This window comes from Etheostoma cragini, chromosome 18, assembly GCF_013103735.1.
Source record: "Etheostoma cragini isolate CJK2018 chromosome 18, CSU_Ecrag_1.0, whole genome shotgun sequence".
Taxonomy (NCBI): Eukaryota; Metazoa; Chordata; class Actinopteri; order Perciformes; family Percidae; genus Etheostoma; species Etheostoma cragini.
Genome location: NC_048424.1, coordinates 2,208,115 through 2,224,276, shown reverse-complemented (window position 1 = coordinate 2,224,276; position 16,162 = coordinate 2,208,115). Strand labels below are relative to the sequence as shown.

The following is a 16,162-nucleotide window of genomic DNA, read 5'->3' as shown; positions in this document are numbered from 1 at the left end:
CCCCCCCCCCCCCCCACACACACACACACACACACAAACACTAACATTGACAACAAAAAGTATTAAATTAAAACAAATTAAATTTGTATAGTATATAGTTTTGTGCAGCTTAAGCGTTCTTTAAATTCTTACATCTCGGAGATGCAACTTTTAAACAGTGTCAATGTGATTAAAATCTTCTACATGTGGCTTTAATAGAATGAAATGAGCCCACGTTACTGAGATCTTACCTGATATCACAACAGATGTGGTAGAGTAAGCACAATAATTACTGTAACTGACTACAGTTCATCCCATTTAAAGAAGAACAGTGTTGTAACTGATGTGCCAAGACACAGGGGAGTGCGTAACGATTGACCAAAGACACAACGTCTGCCGTGTGGCGTGTTTCTTAAAGGATGTACACACCTACGTTGTGACACCTGTGATCTCCTCTGTATTGTTTGGTTCATTTAGAGAAGCTGTGGTAAGTGATGTCAATTTAAAGGAGGTTTTTACCCAGAAACCGAGAAAAAGAGGACGTTTCATCATCATCCGCGCTGCCGGACACAGACCGTCTCACAGATCATCAGCTGTTAGCAGAGAGCACACGGAGAATGGCTCCACTGGAACTAATCCTCATCTTCCTGCTTCAGTTTGAAGGTAATTTCTATGATTTGATTTCTTTATTTATGTGTTTATACTTATTAACCTTATTATCAGTATAGCCTGAAAAAAATTAACCAACCCAGGTAAAAAAAATATCTTTGGGGCTTTTCTATCTCTAAATGTTAAGTTACTGACAGAGATCATCTATTTAACAAAACTAATAAGATAGTGTTTGACATAAGATAATGTATAATCGTATTGTGCTTTGCAGTGGACAGTGCAGCTGAAAAGATAGCCCAACAGCCATTTTCTTCTGCTTGCTAAAAACTACAATTCCCAGTTGCTTTAGGAAGTTTCTGTGCCTTTTCAAACAGGTGTTACCTGTTAATAAAGGGTTAAGTCTTCAGTAGGAAGCAGTGAGTTTGGGACCGAGAGACAGATTGACACCGTCTTTTCTGGGGACATTGAGTGATATTATCAGATATTATCAATGAATCAGCCCTCGGGATTCTATCACATTAATCTGACACAAATGCTTGGACATCTCTTTTCAAAGTTCATCACTTGATATTCTTTACTTTCTGGTTTTTCCTCACTTATTTACCCCTACAAAAAAACACCCTCTATAAAAACAGAAGCATTTCTAAAGTATAAATATCAAGTGTAGATATGTGTGGAATTTACATAATTAAGGAGTTGAACAATAAAGCTCCTTAATTATGTAAATACCGTATAAAACAGCTAGAATGTTCAAATGGAGCTACTTCCACCTACCGGCATCTCTTTCTGTTATTTATTTAAACCACACAGAAACCAAAATGTAAAACCATGTACTTATCATGGGATGGTGGCTTCCTGGAGTCACTGAGGTTGCCAGGCAACCACCAGTTTATTGTGGTTAACTGTGTGTTTTAGCAAATAAAGATCTTTGAACATAAAATATAGGACGGAAAAAATCATCACAACATTTACCGTATTCAGAAAATTGAATGAATAAATTGTCACTAACAACAAAAATGTTCTTTTCTTTCCATCAGGCATCAGAGGAAGAGAATACTTTCTCTATAAGACACCTGGACAAGATGTCGTTCTACCCTGTACCACTGAACCATCCTCTCCCAAAATGTGCTCCACCGTTACATGGCTTTATGTCAAAGATGGAGTTCAGGCAATCACTGAGGTCATGAATGGAGAAGTTAGACTGAGCTCATCCCGAGCTGCCAGGCTGAGTGTGACCACTGGCTGCTCTCTGGTCATTAACCTCATCACTGCTGAGGATGCTGGTCAATACACCTGTCAGCAGAGGGGGGACATTAACACTGATGAAGTTAAATATCTAAGTGTTCTGACAAGTGAGTATCACTCCATAAAAATCTTTATATTATCCAAAGGAAATTCAACGTTTGGGACATGCTTTATTTGGGAAAAAATGTGTGCCGAGCTCAGCCTCCGTCCAGCTGAACTCTTTTCTGAAAGGGTTTGATTCCATTTGGTTCAGTCCACCTTCACAGTTTTTTAACTCAATAAAACAGTTGTATATAGAGACTATGATTCACTAATTAACTGAGACATAAATGAACTTACATGTGTCATATCTTACAGAACTTGTATTCTTTTCTTTCCGTCAGGTAACACTGGAAAACATTCCCTTCTCAATAAGAGACCTGGAGAAGATGCCGTTCTGCCCTGTACCACTGAATCATCCTCACCCCAAACATGCTCCACCGTTACATGGATTTATAACAAAGAGAGAGTTCAGGCAATCACTGAGGTCATGAATGGAAAAGTTACAGAGAGCTCATCCCGAGCTGCCAGGCTGAGTGTGAACACTGACTGCTCTCTGGTCATTAACAACGTCACTGCTGAGGATGCTGGTCATTACACCTGTCGGGAGGGGAGGGACAGTAACACTGATGAAGTTACATATCTAAGTGTTCTGACAAGTGAGTAGCACTCCATAAAAATCTTTACATTTGTAAAAGGAAATTCTACTTTTGGGACATGTGTGCTGAGCTCAGCCTCCTTCCAGCTGAACTCTTTTCTGAAAGTGTTTGATTCCATTTGGTTCAGTCCACCTTCACACTGTTTTTAACTCTAGAAAACAGTTGTATATATTTACCAAAGAACCTATAATTCACGAATTAACTGAGACATAAATGAAAATGACTGTCTCCATGCAAATACTTGTATGTGTCATATTTTACAGAACTTGTGTTCTTTTCTTTCCATCAGGCATCAGAGGAAGAGGAAGACACTTTCTCTATAAGATACCTGGACAAGATGTCGTTCTACCCTGTACCACTGAATCATCCTCTCCCCCAACATGCTCCACCGTTATATGGCTTTATAACAAAGATGCAGCTCAGACAATTAGTGAGGTCATGAATGGAGAAGTTACAGAGAGCTCATCCCGAGCTGCCAGGCTGAGTGTGAACACTGGCTGCTCTCTGGTCATTAACAACGTCACTGCTGAGGATGCTGGTCAATACACCTGTCGGGAGGGGAGGGACATTAACACTGATGTAACTATATATCTAAGTGTTCTGACAAGTGAGTAGCATTCCCTTATAAATCTCAAAGGAAATTCTACTTTTGGACATGTGTGCTGAGCTCAGCCTCTTTCCAGCTGAACTCTTTTCTGAAAGGGTTTGATTCCACTTGGTACAGTCCACCTTCACATTATTTTTAACTCAGTAAAACAAAGAATAGAAACATTGAAAAGAAACTTGTCTGGATCTGGTAGTAAAGTCGCTGACAGTAAGATGAAGCATGTTTATGCTGAGTCAGCAGTTCTCAGGCTCAGGAGGGATATGTGAATGGGGACTGTAGTGTGTAAAGTGCTCTGAGTGTTTAAGACCAGAAAAGTGCAATATAAATAAATGCAATCCATTTATTATCACTCGTTTTCTCTCAGTCTCTCCGTCTCAACCAGACGCTGATCCAAACAGGGAGGATGACATCACATTAGAGTGCTCTCTGTTTAGTGGAAGCGACATTCCTTGTCGAGAGAACAGAATCCGCTGGGTGGATGAGAGCGGAGCTGAGCTGCTGGGTGAAGGTGATGGGTACAGGGTCCTCCCACAGACGACCTGTGTCTCCTTTCTGACTGTGAAGCGTCAGAGTGGCCGCTACAGGAAGTACACCTGCCAGTTTGTTGATGAGCAGAACAGTGTAAAGATAGAGGCTGACTACACACCTGACCTTACAGGTGAGGTAACACGTAATCAGACAGAAACATTTAACCCAGTAAGAGAATATGCAACCCACCAGATACAAAGCTGCAGAGTCAAAATGTTAAAAATGGGAACATTGTGGTTTTCATAGCCTTGGATTAAAGGTATAGTAAGTGATGATGTAAATTATACACTTTTTGTGTGTTGAACAGTTCCCGCAGGTGTGTCTCCTCTGAGCTTCTTCATGTGTATTGTGCGCGTTGCCGGACTGATCCTCATGATCGCCATCACCGTTCTTGTGATCAGAAACAAATGTGAGGAAAACATTCAGCTCATAATTTAATAGAAGAGTTAATATAAAATCAAACATTCTGAATCTTAATGCTACTTTTTTATTATTTTTTCCCAGGGAACACAAAACCGCTCGAGAATGACGACAATGTGAGTTAAAAAATGCATTTTTTGTTACCGCTGTGACTCAGAGGCTGCAGTCTCTCTGGTTCCTTCCACTGAAACAGGTTTTCAGGTTTTCACCTGTTTTTATTTCACAGGTGGATAATGGCGCCGACGTCCAGTATGAAAACGTGGAAGCTGGTCCAGCAGCTGCTCGAACGCAGTGATGGAAGACCATCAAGATCATCAGAAAGTCAAATCCCACCAGTTGTTGTACTCTTCTGATTAAAGCTTTTAGTTAAAATAACTGGTTTATATTTAGGATGCATAGGAACTGCAAATATTTCCAGCGGTGGAAGAAGTATCCAGATCATTACCTTAAGTAAAAGTACTAATACTACACTTTAAAAATACTGTAGTAAATGTCCTGCATTGAAAATCTTACTGAAGTAAAAGTATGTTAGTATTATCAGTAAAATGCACTTAAACTATTAAAAGTAAAAGTACTCAATGCAGAAAAATCCTCCTGTTTTAGAAACTGGAAATTATCCAAAAAGTTAAGACTTGTAGGACTATAACATGTTAGGAAGTTTAATTTATAACAAAACATCATATTTGATAAACTACATGTTTTTTTTGTTTGCAAAAATCTTAATTTGAAAAGTTACTAGTAACTAAAGCTGAATGTAGCGGAGTAAAAAGTACAATATTTCTCTCTGAAATGTAGCGGAGTAGAAGTGGACAGTGGCACAAAAAGAAAAGACTCAAGTAAAGTACAAGTACCACATATTCTTACTAAAGTACAGTACTTAAATTAATGTACTTACTTACGTTCCACCCATGCGTATATCTGTGAAAACAGCAAACAGATGTTGTGTAGCTTTAGATTTTTGTAAAGAAGTCTCTCATATTGACAGACGTACAGAGTCATTTCATAAACTTTACATTTCTGCAATTCATTTAAAGCCTCATGTAGTTAATAGTTTAGATTTTATTCCTCATTTACTGTATAAGTCAGCCCCAGCGCTCTCTTCAACTCTGTTTCCAGCAGCAGGCAGCAAACAGCAGCCAGGCAGTCTGCGAGTGACAGTTGGATGTAGCATATAGCAGCTAGCTGGAGCAATAAGCAGCTAGCTGAAGGATTTAGCAGCTAGCTGGAGCATTTAGCAGCTAGCTGGAGCATTTAGTAGCTAGCTGGAGCAATTAGCAGCTAGCTGGAGCAATTAGCAGTTAGCTGGAGCATTTAGCAGCTAGCTGGAGCATTTAGCAGCTAACTGGAGCAATTAGCAGCTTCTGACTGATATTTTCTCAGGAGTTGGTAGAGACCAAAAACTACGGAGCGCCCGCCGTGACATGGAGGGGGGGGGGAAATCAAGGATAAAAAATCACTTTTGCGAGCTCTTGACTTTGTTTTGTGAAATGTTGACTTTGACATGGAGAAAAAAAATTCCTAATTAATTAAATTAATTGAATTAAATTACATTGGCATTTTTTTCTTCTCCATGTCAAAGTCAAGATCTCGCAAAAGTGATTGTAAAGTAATTCTTTTTTATTTTCTTGATTTCTTCTTCTCCATGTTACCTCGGTGGTTCCGTAAAAAACAGAGCTAAAAGAAGAGTTTATGTTTATGTTGAACTTGTCTTCATCATGTGGACACAACTGGACTTAAATGGTCTATTGAATGTGTAATTCAGAAGGCAATGTTAGCTTTTTAAGACATATACTGCATATGTATGCTTTTATAATGTCAGATGTATTTTTCAGCTTATTGGTGTGTTTAATTTCTGCCTCAAAGAAACCAAATACATTGATTCATTGAGCTTTAAATTATTTAACGGGCTATATTTAGAAAAACGTCTGTGATTGCCTCCACACGGCTCTCACAGACCATACACCAACCGTCCAACACTAAACTAAAGATGGTATGAACCGTTAAACGGGCTCCTAAGGGAGGACGTACACACTGAGAAAAGAGAGGAGGAGTTGTTATTGTAATGCTGTTGTTGTAACTTCCTCTTTTGATCACCACTGAAATGACAGAATGGAAATGACATGTTAATAACATTTTCCATTACTCAGTACACTGAGGAATTGCTCAATAGATGATTTGATCAATAGAAATACAAGTTTAATTTCAGTGGACACACAGCTAGTGTCATATAAACCAGGATAGATTTAACATCTCGGGCTAATAGAAAACAAATAGATCCTTTAGATGATACCAAAATGCACAACCATCCTACCATAAAAAGAATTTCTCTGTAAGTTTGTGCAATTTCTCCTTAAAACGCACACAGAATTGATGCAATTTTAACTCTCTGGGGCTTACAACAGACTGGTTGGTGGGTGTGACTATTGCTCAAATCATTTCTTTCTAAATTAGCTCCAGTTGACCACAAAGAGGAAACAGGTTGCACACAGATCAGCAGCAGAGGAGACAAAACTCACACAATGTCTGGTCTGCGGACAGAGAATGGACGCCAAACATCTCCTGGAATTAATCCTTCTTTTTGTCCTCTACTTTCAAGGTAAACATCTGTTTTGTTATCTAAATGTTAATCATAATTTAACAGAAATGGGAGGAACAAGCCGCTATTTTTCTGCGTTAGAGGCCACTTTGATAAAAAATGTAAAATGTACGTGTGAGTAAAAAACAGGATTGAAATTATGAGTCATGAGTTTATTCTTTTAAATAGATTCTGAAATGTAAATTGGGTTCACTATCTACTCTCTGTCTGTTGTGGTTTCTTCTTTAAAATTCACCAATGCAATATGAATATTCATGTTTTTTACCCAAGTAATATGAATATTTATGTATTTATATTATGAATTGATGCAGTCAGTGCACAGATTAACAAAAGACACAAAGACAATAATCTCAATCTAGATCTCAACCTCTGCTTATTTTTGGAGATTTTCTTATAGTTTTAATAGCAGAAGTACAGTTGAATAAAACAGTTGTATATATTTCCCAAAAGAGACTATGATTCACTAATTAACTGAGACATAAATGAAAATAACTGTCTCCATGCAAATACTTGTATGTGTCATATCTTACAGAACTTGTGTTCTTTTCTTTCCATCAGGCATCAGAGGAAGAGGAAGACACTTTCTCTATAAGAGACCTGGACAAGATGTCGTTCTACCCTGTACCACTGAATCATCCTCTCCCCCAACATGCTCCACCGTTATATGGCTTTATGACAAAGATGGAGTTAAGTCAATCACTGAGGTCAGGAATGGAGAAGTTAGACTGAGCTCATCCCGAGCTGCCAGGCTGAGTGTGACCACTGACTGCTCTCTGGTCATTAACAACGTCACTGCTGAGGATGCTGGTCAATACACCTGTCGCCAGAGGGGGGACATTAACACTGATGAAGTTACATATCTAAGTGTTCTGACAAGTGAGTATCATTCCATAGAAATCTCTAAAGGAAATTCTACTTTTGGGACATTTGTGCCGATCTCAGCCTCCGTCCAGCTGAACTCTTTTCTGAAAGGGTTTGATTCCATTTGGTTCAGTCCACCTTCACATTATTTTTAACTCAGTAAAACAAAGAATAGAAACATTGAAAAGAAACTTGTCCGGATCTGGTAGTAAAGTCGCTGACAGTAAGATGAAGCACGTTTATGCTGAGTCAGCAGTTCTCAGGCTCAGGAGGGATATGTGAATGGGGACTGTAGTGTGTAAAGTGCTCTGAGTGTTTAAGACCAGAAAAGTGCAATATAAATAAATGCAATCCATTTACTATCACTCGTTTTCTCTCAGTCTCTCCGTCTCAACCAGACGCTGATCCAAACAGGGAGGATGACATCACATTAGAGTGCTCTCTGTTTAGTCGAAGCAACATTCCTTGTCGAGAGAACAGCATCCGCTGGGTGGATGAGAGCGGAGCTGAGCTGCTGGGTGAAGGTGATGGGTACAGGGTCCTCCCACAGACGACCTGTGTCTCCTTTCTGACTGTGAAGCGTCAGAGTGGCCGCTACAGGAAGTACACCTGCCAGTTTGTTGATGAGCAGAACAGTGTAAAGATAGAGACCGACTACCCACCTGACGGTAGGAGTCAATAAATAATATCTAAATATGACCCATAACTCTGATTATTTACATGAAAATCCTGTAAATTGGCTTTCATCAGGAAATGAGTCTGTGTGTATTAAGAAGAGACATCACATTTATCAAACGTGTGAATTGCACATTTTGTTATGAATTACGTTTCTTTGTCTTTTCTTTGTTAAACCTTCCACTGACCACAGATCCTCCTTCTAATCAGATCTACATCATCATTGGGGGGGTGGTCGGGGCGGTGGTAGTGCTGGTCGTCATCGCTGTGCTCATCATATACAGGAAGAGAGCCAACGTGGCAGAGGGTCAGTGAATCACTATGTCACAGACATAAGATATGATTTATGACATCTGAACAACAATGCGTCCTGGACTAAAGTTGCATAATGTGATCAGAGACCTGGATTGTGATGCGTGGTGACACTGAGCCCGGGAATGTCACACGGAAGAATCATTTTTCATTCATTTTTCTGTGGGTTGACCGTGTTTGAGTGTGCTTAAACCACGGCCCCTGTCATGTGGAATTAATTCAACCTGGCCTGGGACCTGGTTCACTGCTTTCATTGAATTTGATTTGATTTGAAGAAAAATGTGATAATAGAATGTTAAAAAAGTGACAGAAATGATGGAAAAAATAACAAAAAACTTAAAGAATTGACTAAAATATCAAATGAATTGGAAAAGACTGACAAAAAGGTAACAAAAGAAAACCAAAACATTTAAAATGTTGACTCCAAAAACAGTACTAAGTTTGTCTGATTGTTTATTGTATTCTTTTCCCATTGATTTATTGTGTAGAAACTTGCTAACCATTTGGCACCAACCTGCCAAAGGGACTAAAGATCTAGAATAGCTACCGGCTATATTCTTGTATAACCAGTCCCTCCAGAAAAGTGTGGTTATGCGATCACATATTTCAATGCATAATCAGCCAAAGTCTGCATATTTATGCGGGGGGGGGGGGGGGGGGGGGGGGGGGGGGGGCACATTTTTTCAAATACGCCGCACTTTTGCCGCATGAATTGTAGATTTCCACACAAAATAATGCGGGGTTTGCGTGATTTCCTAATCCTTGCAAAAGTCACAAATATCTTTGTAGAAAGATGAAAAATGTTGCGTTTACTTCACACAAGCAGCCATTTTCTCCTGTTGCATGGCAACATTATTGAGTGCCGTAATCATGTGACAAGACAAACAGTCTCTTTGTGTCAAACTGCAGTTATTGCAAGTTCCCACAATTTCATCGCAAAAACATCCCGCATGTTCCATCCCCTGTTTTAACGCAGAGTGCTGCATAATAAAGGATTATTGCCCGCAACAGTCACAAAAAACTCCTCATTTTTCTGGAAGGAATGTATATTTACATAAATCTTCTTTAATGTGCACTTTTCCTATTTTACAATCTCAAACCAGAGAAATGTTTAAGGTGTCCGAGGTGACCCAATGTCTATCGATGTCTCCCCGCCAATCAAAGTGTTTTCCATTTCCTCAGTATGATTACAATGATGTGTTTAATGTACGTAATTACTGTATTTGAAGAATAATCTTTGAAATTATTTTCTTTGTTCCAGATGCTCTGAAACCAACTCAACACCCTGTGAGTAAAAATGTATTTTTATATGACAAAATCACAGAAGAAAATAAGATTGGGCAACTTTGCAGACATTTTGATTTCTTGAATATACACTACCGGTCAAAAGTTTGGGCTCACTTACAAATTCCCATCCCACTCCATTATAGACAGAATACCAGCTGATCTGAGTGTGTGTGTGTGTGTGTGGGGGGGGGGGGGGGGGGGGGGGGGGGGGGGGGGACTGATCTTTATTGCGATATCTACATTGCCCATTATCAGCAACCATTCATCCAATGTGCCAAAGGCTCATTCTGTTCACTAATCTGATATCATTTTAAAAAACTAACTAGAAAAACATTGGAGAAACACCTTTACTTACAATGAGAAGTTCAGATTATTTCCACTAAACCCAATTAAATTGATGTAAAATCCAAAAATGACACATGGCAACAATGAATAACTGTGCTCACTGCTGCCACTGGAGGTCAAAATATATATTACAACAACAATATAATATTAGTATTAATAATAATAATAATAATAATAATATTATTATTAATAATAATATTGTTTACTTTATTAATCCCGCAAGAGGAAATTACAATGTTTTAACTCTGTTACTGCACACATTACACACAGGCCTGAACTACACACACACACTCAGTACCTCTACATGCACTAAATGGAAAGATGCCAGAGTGTGGGGGGGGTTGCCCATGGAAAGGCGCCCCAAGCAGTTGGGGGTTTGGTGCCTTGCTCAAGAGAACCTTGGCGGTCAAAAACTGATCTACGATTCTTTACAGAATTAAAAGTAGAATGGCTACAGGTACGAAGGAGTGTTTCTCTCTGTTTGTTCTGAGGTTTGGGAGTTTAAAGCGTGATCCAGATGGCAACATCTGAAATTCAGCCTGTAAGGGATGGGAACTATCTGACAGGATAGATTAGTTTCTCTAGGCCTTTCTGCTTAGAACCTGCAATGCAGCTGCTCACCTTAATTAACCTGGAGAGGGACTTTTTGTTTGTTTTACAGTAATGGATCGATAACAGCAGATGTGAAGGCAAAGCTAAGTATTTTTTTTTCCCTGTGTTGTTTGTACTCAGGACGAGCCAGAGAGCAATCTGACTTATGTCACCGTAAACCATGCTAATCAGCAGGCCTCTGCTGGCAAAAAGGTGAGTGACACATTCTATTCATTCAGCTATAAATGAACAGAATAGAGGTGTATAACTTTATTCTATTCATTCAGCTATGAATGAAAAGAATAGAGGTGTATCACTCTATTCTATTCATTCAGCTATGATTGATTTTCTACTTCTGTAAGGGCTTAAAGGAGCAGACTGTGAGATTTAGGGAGATCTGTTGGCAGAAATGGAATACAATATTCCATTGTTTTTCTTGGGTTTGTAGGTGCATGTATTTGGAGGGGATTTAGGGGTCCTCCCTCAAGAAAAAAAAAAATTTGACATAATTTTGGACCCCTGGTCTGCTTGAATGTTGGAAAAGCTCAAGCAGATGATAAATACACTCAAAAAGCTTGAAGGCAAAACTGGTTAAGTAGTCCACTGGAGAAACATTCATTCATTACATCTTATAACAGTTATTTAGTTAGTTTTGATCCTTACATTGATTTTACATTCACACGGTTTAGATCACAGGTGTCAAACAAACGGCCCGTGGACCAGAATCGGCCCACCAAAGGCTTCAATCAGGCCCACTGGATCACTTTGCAAAGTGTGAAAATTGAGAAGTAATTCATTTCAATTCCATATTCAACATCAAGCTGACAAGAAACTCGGTGGCAGATAAAGTTTCTTATCTTTCTGGAGTGTTTACTGATGAAATCAGGGGTATGTGGCCCAGGAACTAAAAAGAGTTTGACACCCCAGGTGTAGGTGGTTTCTAAAACTGGTTGGGTGCTGAGCCTAGGCTAAGGGAAACCCTTCTATTTATTATGTTTTTATTAGTGAATAAGCTGAGAATGAGCGCTTTATATCTGCATAGGGATCAGGTCCTCTTTCCCTGAAGCCCGCCATAGTGCACCGCCATAGCTTCCAGCAACCCCCCCCCCCCCCCCCCCCCCCCCCCCCCCCCCCCAATATTATACTTTCCTTTACATAAACAAAGACATTTATTTGCAGAAAATTCCAAAGAAGGCAGGAAATTAAGTGTTTGATAAGTTCAAAATTTCAATTTTGCTTAATATTGGAGATCTCAACCCCCCTCCCAAAATTGAACCCAAAATTACGCCCTTGCAGTAATATAATACTACATCATAATTTTATGTAACTATTTTTTGCATCAATCAAAATCTTCCATCTGACATTTTGTGGAGTAGAAGTATAAATGAGCATAAAATGGAAATTGTAGTACCTCAAAATTGTATTTAAGTACTGTACTTGAATGAATGTATTTAATTCCATTCCACCACTGGCGTTTTTAAGCTACCCAGAGAAAAATCATAGATTCTTCTTCACAAAGGGAGAGGTAATCTGTTGGTTGCAATCTGCAACCTCCCCACTAGATGCCTCTAAATCCTGCACACTGCTCCTTAAATCTCATGTTAGCTTGCAGTGCAATTACGGATTGTATTTACTGTACTGATGACACTATACGGCCAAAAGTATGTCAACACATACACTACCGGTCCAAAGTTTGGGCTCACTTACAAATTTTCCATCCCACTCAATTATAGACAGAATACCAGCTGATCTGTGTGTGTGTGTGTGTGTGTGTGTGTGTGTGTGTGTGTGTGTGTGTGTGTGTGTGTGGGGGGTGATCTAATGCAATATCTACATGGCCCATTATCAGCAACAGCTCATCCACTGTTCCTAAGGCTCATTCTGTTTACTAATCTGATATCATTTTTAAAAAACTAACTGAGAAAACATTGGAGAGTCCTTTTGCAATTATGTAAACACATAATGTAATCTGCCCTGCTGCCCTGGTTAAAAACAATGCAGCTGATCTCAGCTGGTAGAGGCAATGAGTTGATGTTTGTGGTGAAAAGGGGGGTTCTAGGTCCTGTGGAAATGCATTTTCTATGGGACCCTCTCCGCATCCACAGCTATTACTTCTAGCATCTTTTTGGGCCCTCACATGGGGCCCTTGGTACTCAGAAAATAGAGAGCTCACCCTAAGGTTTTGTAAATAAAGATAATTTTGTAGATACTAGCGTGAATAATGTAACACCTCCGGTTTGTGTCATACAGGGCAAAAAGGAGGAGATGACGTATTCTACAGTCAAATCTCAGACGACAGAAGCATATGAGGATCCCAGCAATCTCTACAGCAATGTCAGAAACCTGAAATAAATCAGAGGAAATGCAACTTCTCACAATGACCTGTTCAGAAGAGGACAGCTGGATTTGTGCTTTGTTTTTGATCTAGTTTGTGTTGTGCTGGCTTTGCTGAGCCCCTGGTAAGGATGCCCCCTCGTCCAGCTGGTGATAGGCCTCGGGCAGTGACGGACTAGCATTTCTCATACTGGTGAGGGGGGTGTGGGGGTGCGCAACTCGCAGATAGAACTTTTGACGCACAAAAAGAACACACACTTTTGATAGCCCCAGTGATGGTGAATGTAAACTCCCATGCTATAAACTACTGCACCCAAACAAAGACATGTCAATGCACATCTCCAATGCAAAAAAAGTAATAAATCAGTCAGTTGGCAGCATTTTTACCATCAGCCAACAGCACTCTCTTGTGTTTCTCTCTCTATTACTCTGCCCCTCCCCCCTTGTGTCGCTGGATGCCTTGATTCCTTGATTCCTTTTTTATCAACAGTATAGCTTCCTACTTCCAAAGTAGCCACAGAAAATTATTATTGATGCTTAAAAGGGGGCCGAGAGAAATGATATGGTCCACCGATTACAATTAAGTGGCAGCATGGCTGTGACAATCATGCGGCTCTCTGATTGGCTGGCTGGCCCTAACGGCCCACAAGGGCCCGCGGCCCCTCTGGCATCCGCCCAAATTCCAGATTACCAGTCCGTCACTGGCCTCGGGGAAGACCCCCTAGGTGGAGATATTGTACAGTATTTCCACCCTGGCCTGGGAACGCCTCGGGGTCCCCTAGTCAGTGTTGGCTGATGTGGGTCGTAAAGAGAAGTTTGGGGTCCTCTGCTGGAGCTGCTGCTCCCGCGGCAACACCGGAGAAGCAGATAGATGGATTGATGTATGTATGGATGGATGGATGGATGGATGGATGGATGGATGGATGGATGGCTTTGCTTAGCATTAAGATAATTGTTGTATTATTCTGCACACTGTTGGTCCGACTTGGTTTTCTGTTACGTAGCTGGTTTAGGATTTTTAAAAACAAAGCTCATTAAACAGAATTGGCCGCTTGGTTGTTCCTGATCACAAATATAAGTTTATATTGCTATGGATTGCAACTTTGTTGTAACAAAACAGATGATTTTGACAAAGGGGAAAGGCTGCCGAGCTTTACAGTCCTTATTGTGTTTCAGTTTTTCTAATATTTACGATGTTCAGATGTTCACAAAAAATAATTTTAATTTACTTGTACTGTAACGTACTTTCTGCAACAAACATTTCAATTTGTGGACACAATGTGATTTATTATTGTATGGGGCATGAACTTACTGTTTTATGTCATTTTGGCAGTTTTATTTTATTATGTTGTTATGTTGTTTTATTTTCTTATTTTCTTATGTTGTACTTTTGTGTCATATTGCATTAGCACTGCTGTTTTAAATTGATGTTGTCTGCAGTGTTTAGCTTGTCAGTAAGGAATACTTTAAATAAAAGTCGGACTCACTTGACAGCATTTCTTCCTGCCTTGTCTTCAAGCCTGAACTCGTCTGAATCTTGCTCACACACAGCTGAACAAAGAGATCAACGCTGCATCTCTTGTGAAGGGTTATACCTGCGCTGTTGCATGTTTCAGCTCGTTAACAGACAATCCCAGTTTCTAAAATGAGTGTTTGGAGTCAATCACAGCTTCTAATCTAGTGTATGGAAATCGACTCACTGAGACTTTCATCTTTATTACGGTCCTCCTACAGTTAGCCAAAGTTATGTTACCATAGCATGACGTTGTCATACTCAGATTCTAGTCGGAATATGAGTGCGATAGTGCTCCGTGCTATAGAATTAAATTAAACACCCTAAATTCAATGGAAGTAATAATTCATTATACCTGTGAAGAACGGTATCCATATAACGTAGATCATTGTATCCATGTTAATTTGGTGGCATAAAACCAATATTTTTTATATGAAAAAACTTAAACAACTTGTCAAATTTGACCCGGGGTCAACCAAAAGGTTAACTCTGTTTTGTTCATGTAGCCTGTGGAGGCTAAGCCCAAGCTGTTAGCCCCTGAGGCGCTGTACAACGGGTTGTGTAATTGACGCACTTTTACCTTGTTTGATCAATAAAAGTCCAAGTCGTATTTGCAACAAAAAACATTGCTTTCATATTTATTTAACTCTTCATTGTATGGATGTAGATTTCCGTGCGAATGCAGGAGATAGGCAACCCCCCTAACATTTCCAAGAGGTAGATTTGTCCTCTCCAACAACATGAAAGACAACCCACTCTTCAATAAAGGGGGCTCAAAACATGTATATGTCATTCCTACCTGTAAATATACTGTTTCCCAACGATTTCAGACACAGTAAATGAAGTGTTTGACGCTCAAAATAATGTGCTGATGAAACAAAACCTACGCCCTTGCTTCACTTTATCTTCACTCGTTCTTCTTGTGGCTTGTGTGTGTGTGTGTGTGTGTGTGTGTGTGTGCGTGCGTGCGTGCTTGTGTGTGTGTGTGTGTGTGTGTGTGTCATGGTCAAAAACTGTCTGATTGACCGGGTAGCACCCAAAGAACCAAGGATTGGTTGCTATTTAGGCCAAGAGCACTATTTGGCTCTTACATAACCATATCCGTAGACTTGCATATTCAAGTTTTATAACACATTATGGTGATTTTCATCAATTTATAAGTAAAAAATATTCCATTTGTATCTCTGGGCTTCAGTGACTTACAGTAGGCCGATATCATAACATAAAGAAGACCAATGCAACATGACACTGCAGAAGTGGTGCAGTTTGTTCTCCACAAATGTTGTCAATCGGTGCATAATGAAAGGGATGGCCAGAGTCTAGCCCTAGTTTTTACACATGGAAACTTGACATTTATTTTCTTTGGTTTATTATTTGAGGATGAGGGACTGTCGAACAAGGGAAGTTTGGGGTCCCCTGCTGGAGCTGCTGCCCCCGTGAACCAACACCGGATAAGCTGACGAAGATGGATGGAAGGATGGATGGATGAAGAGATGGATGGATGCCTGTTGAATATTTCCATGGAATGAGTCTAAAAGAAACATGTCTGTCTCAGATGTTCT

At 39.8% G+C, this 16,162-nt stretch overlaps 1 protein-coding gene across 1 annotated transcript; it reads left to right on the top strand.

The window, feature by feature from the left end:
* Nucleotides 1-553: 553 nt before the first annotated feature.
* Nucleotides 554-13,950, top strand: LOC117961007 (contactin-2-like). The gene is made up of 10 exons (XM_034899363.1): nt 554-642; nt 1,626-1,652; nt 2,244-2,531; nt 3,503-3,796; nt 7,241-7,558; nt 7,924-8,211; nt 8,412-8,525; nt 9,792-9,817; nt 10,895-10,966; nt 13,004-13,950. The coding sequence occupies exons 1-10, from the start codon at nt 597-599 to the stop codon at nt 13,103-13,105; spliced, it is 1,575 nt and encodes a 524-aa protein (XP_034755254.1). The 5' UTR covers nt 554-596; the 3' UTR covers nt 13,106-13,950.
* Nucleotides 13,951-16,162: the final 2,212 nt, after the last annotated feature.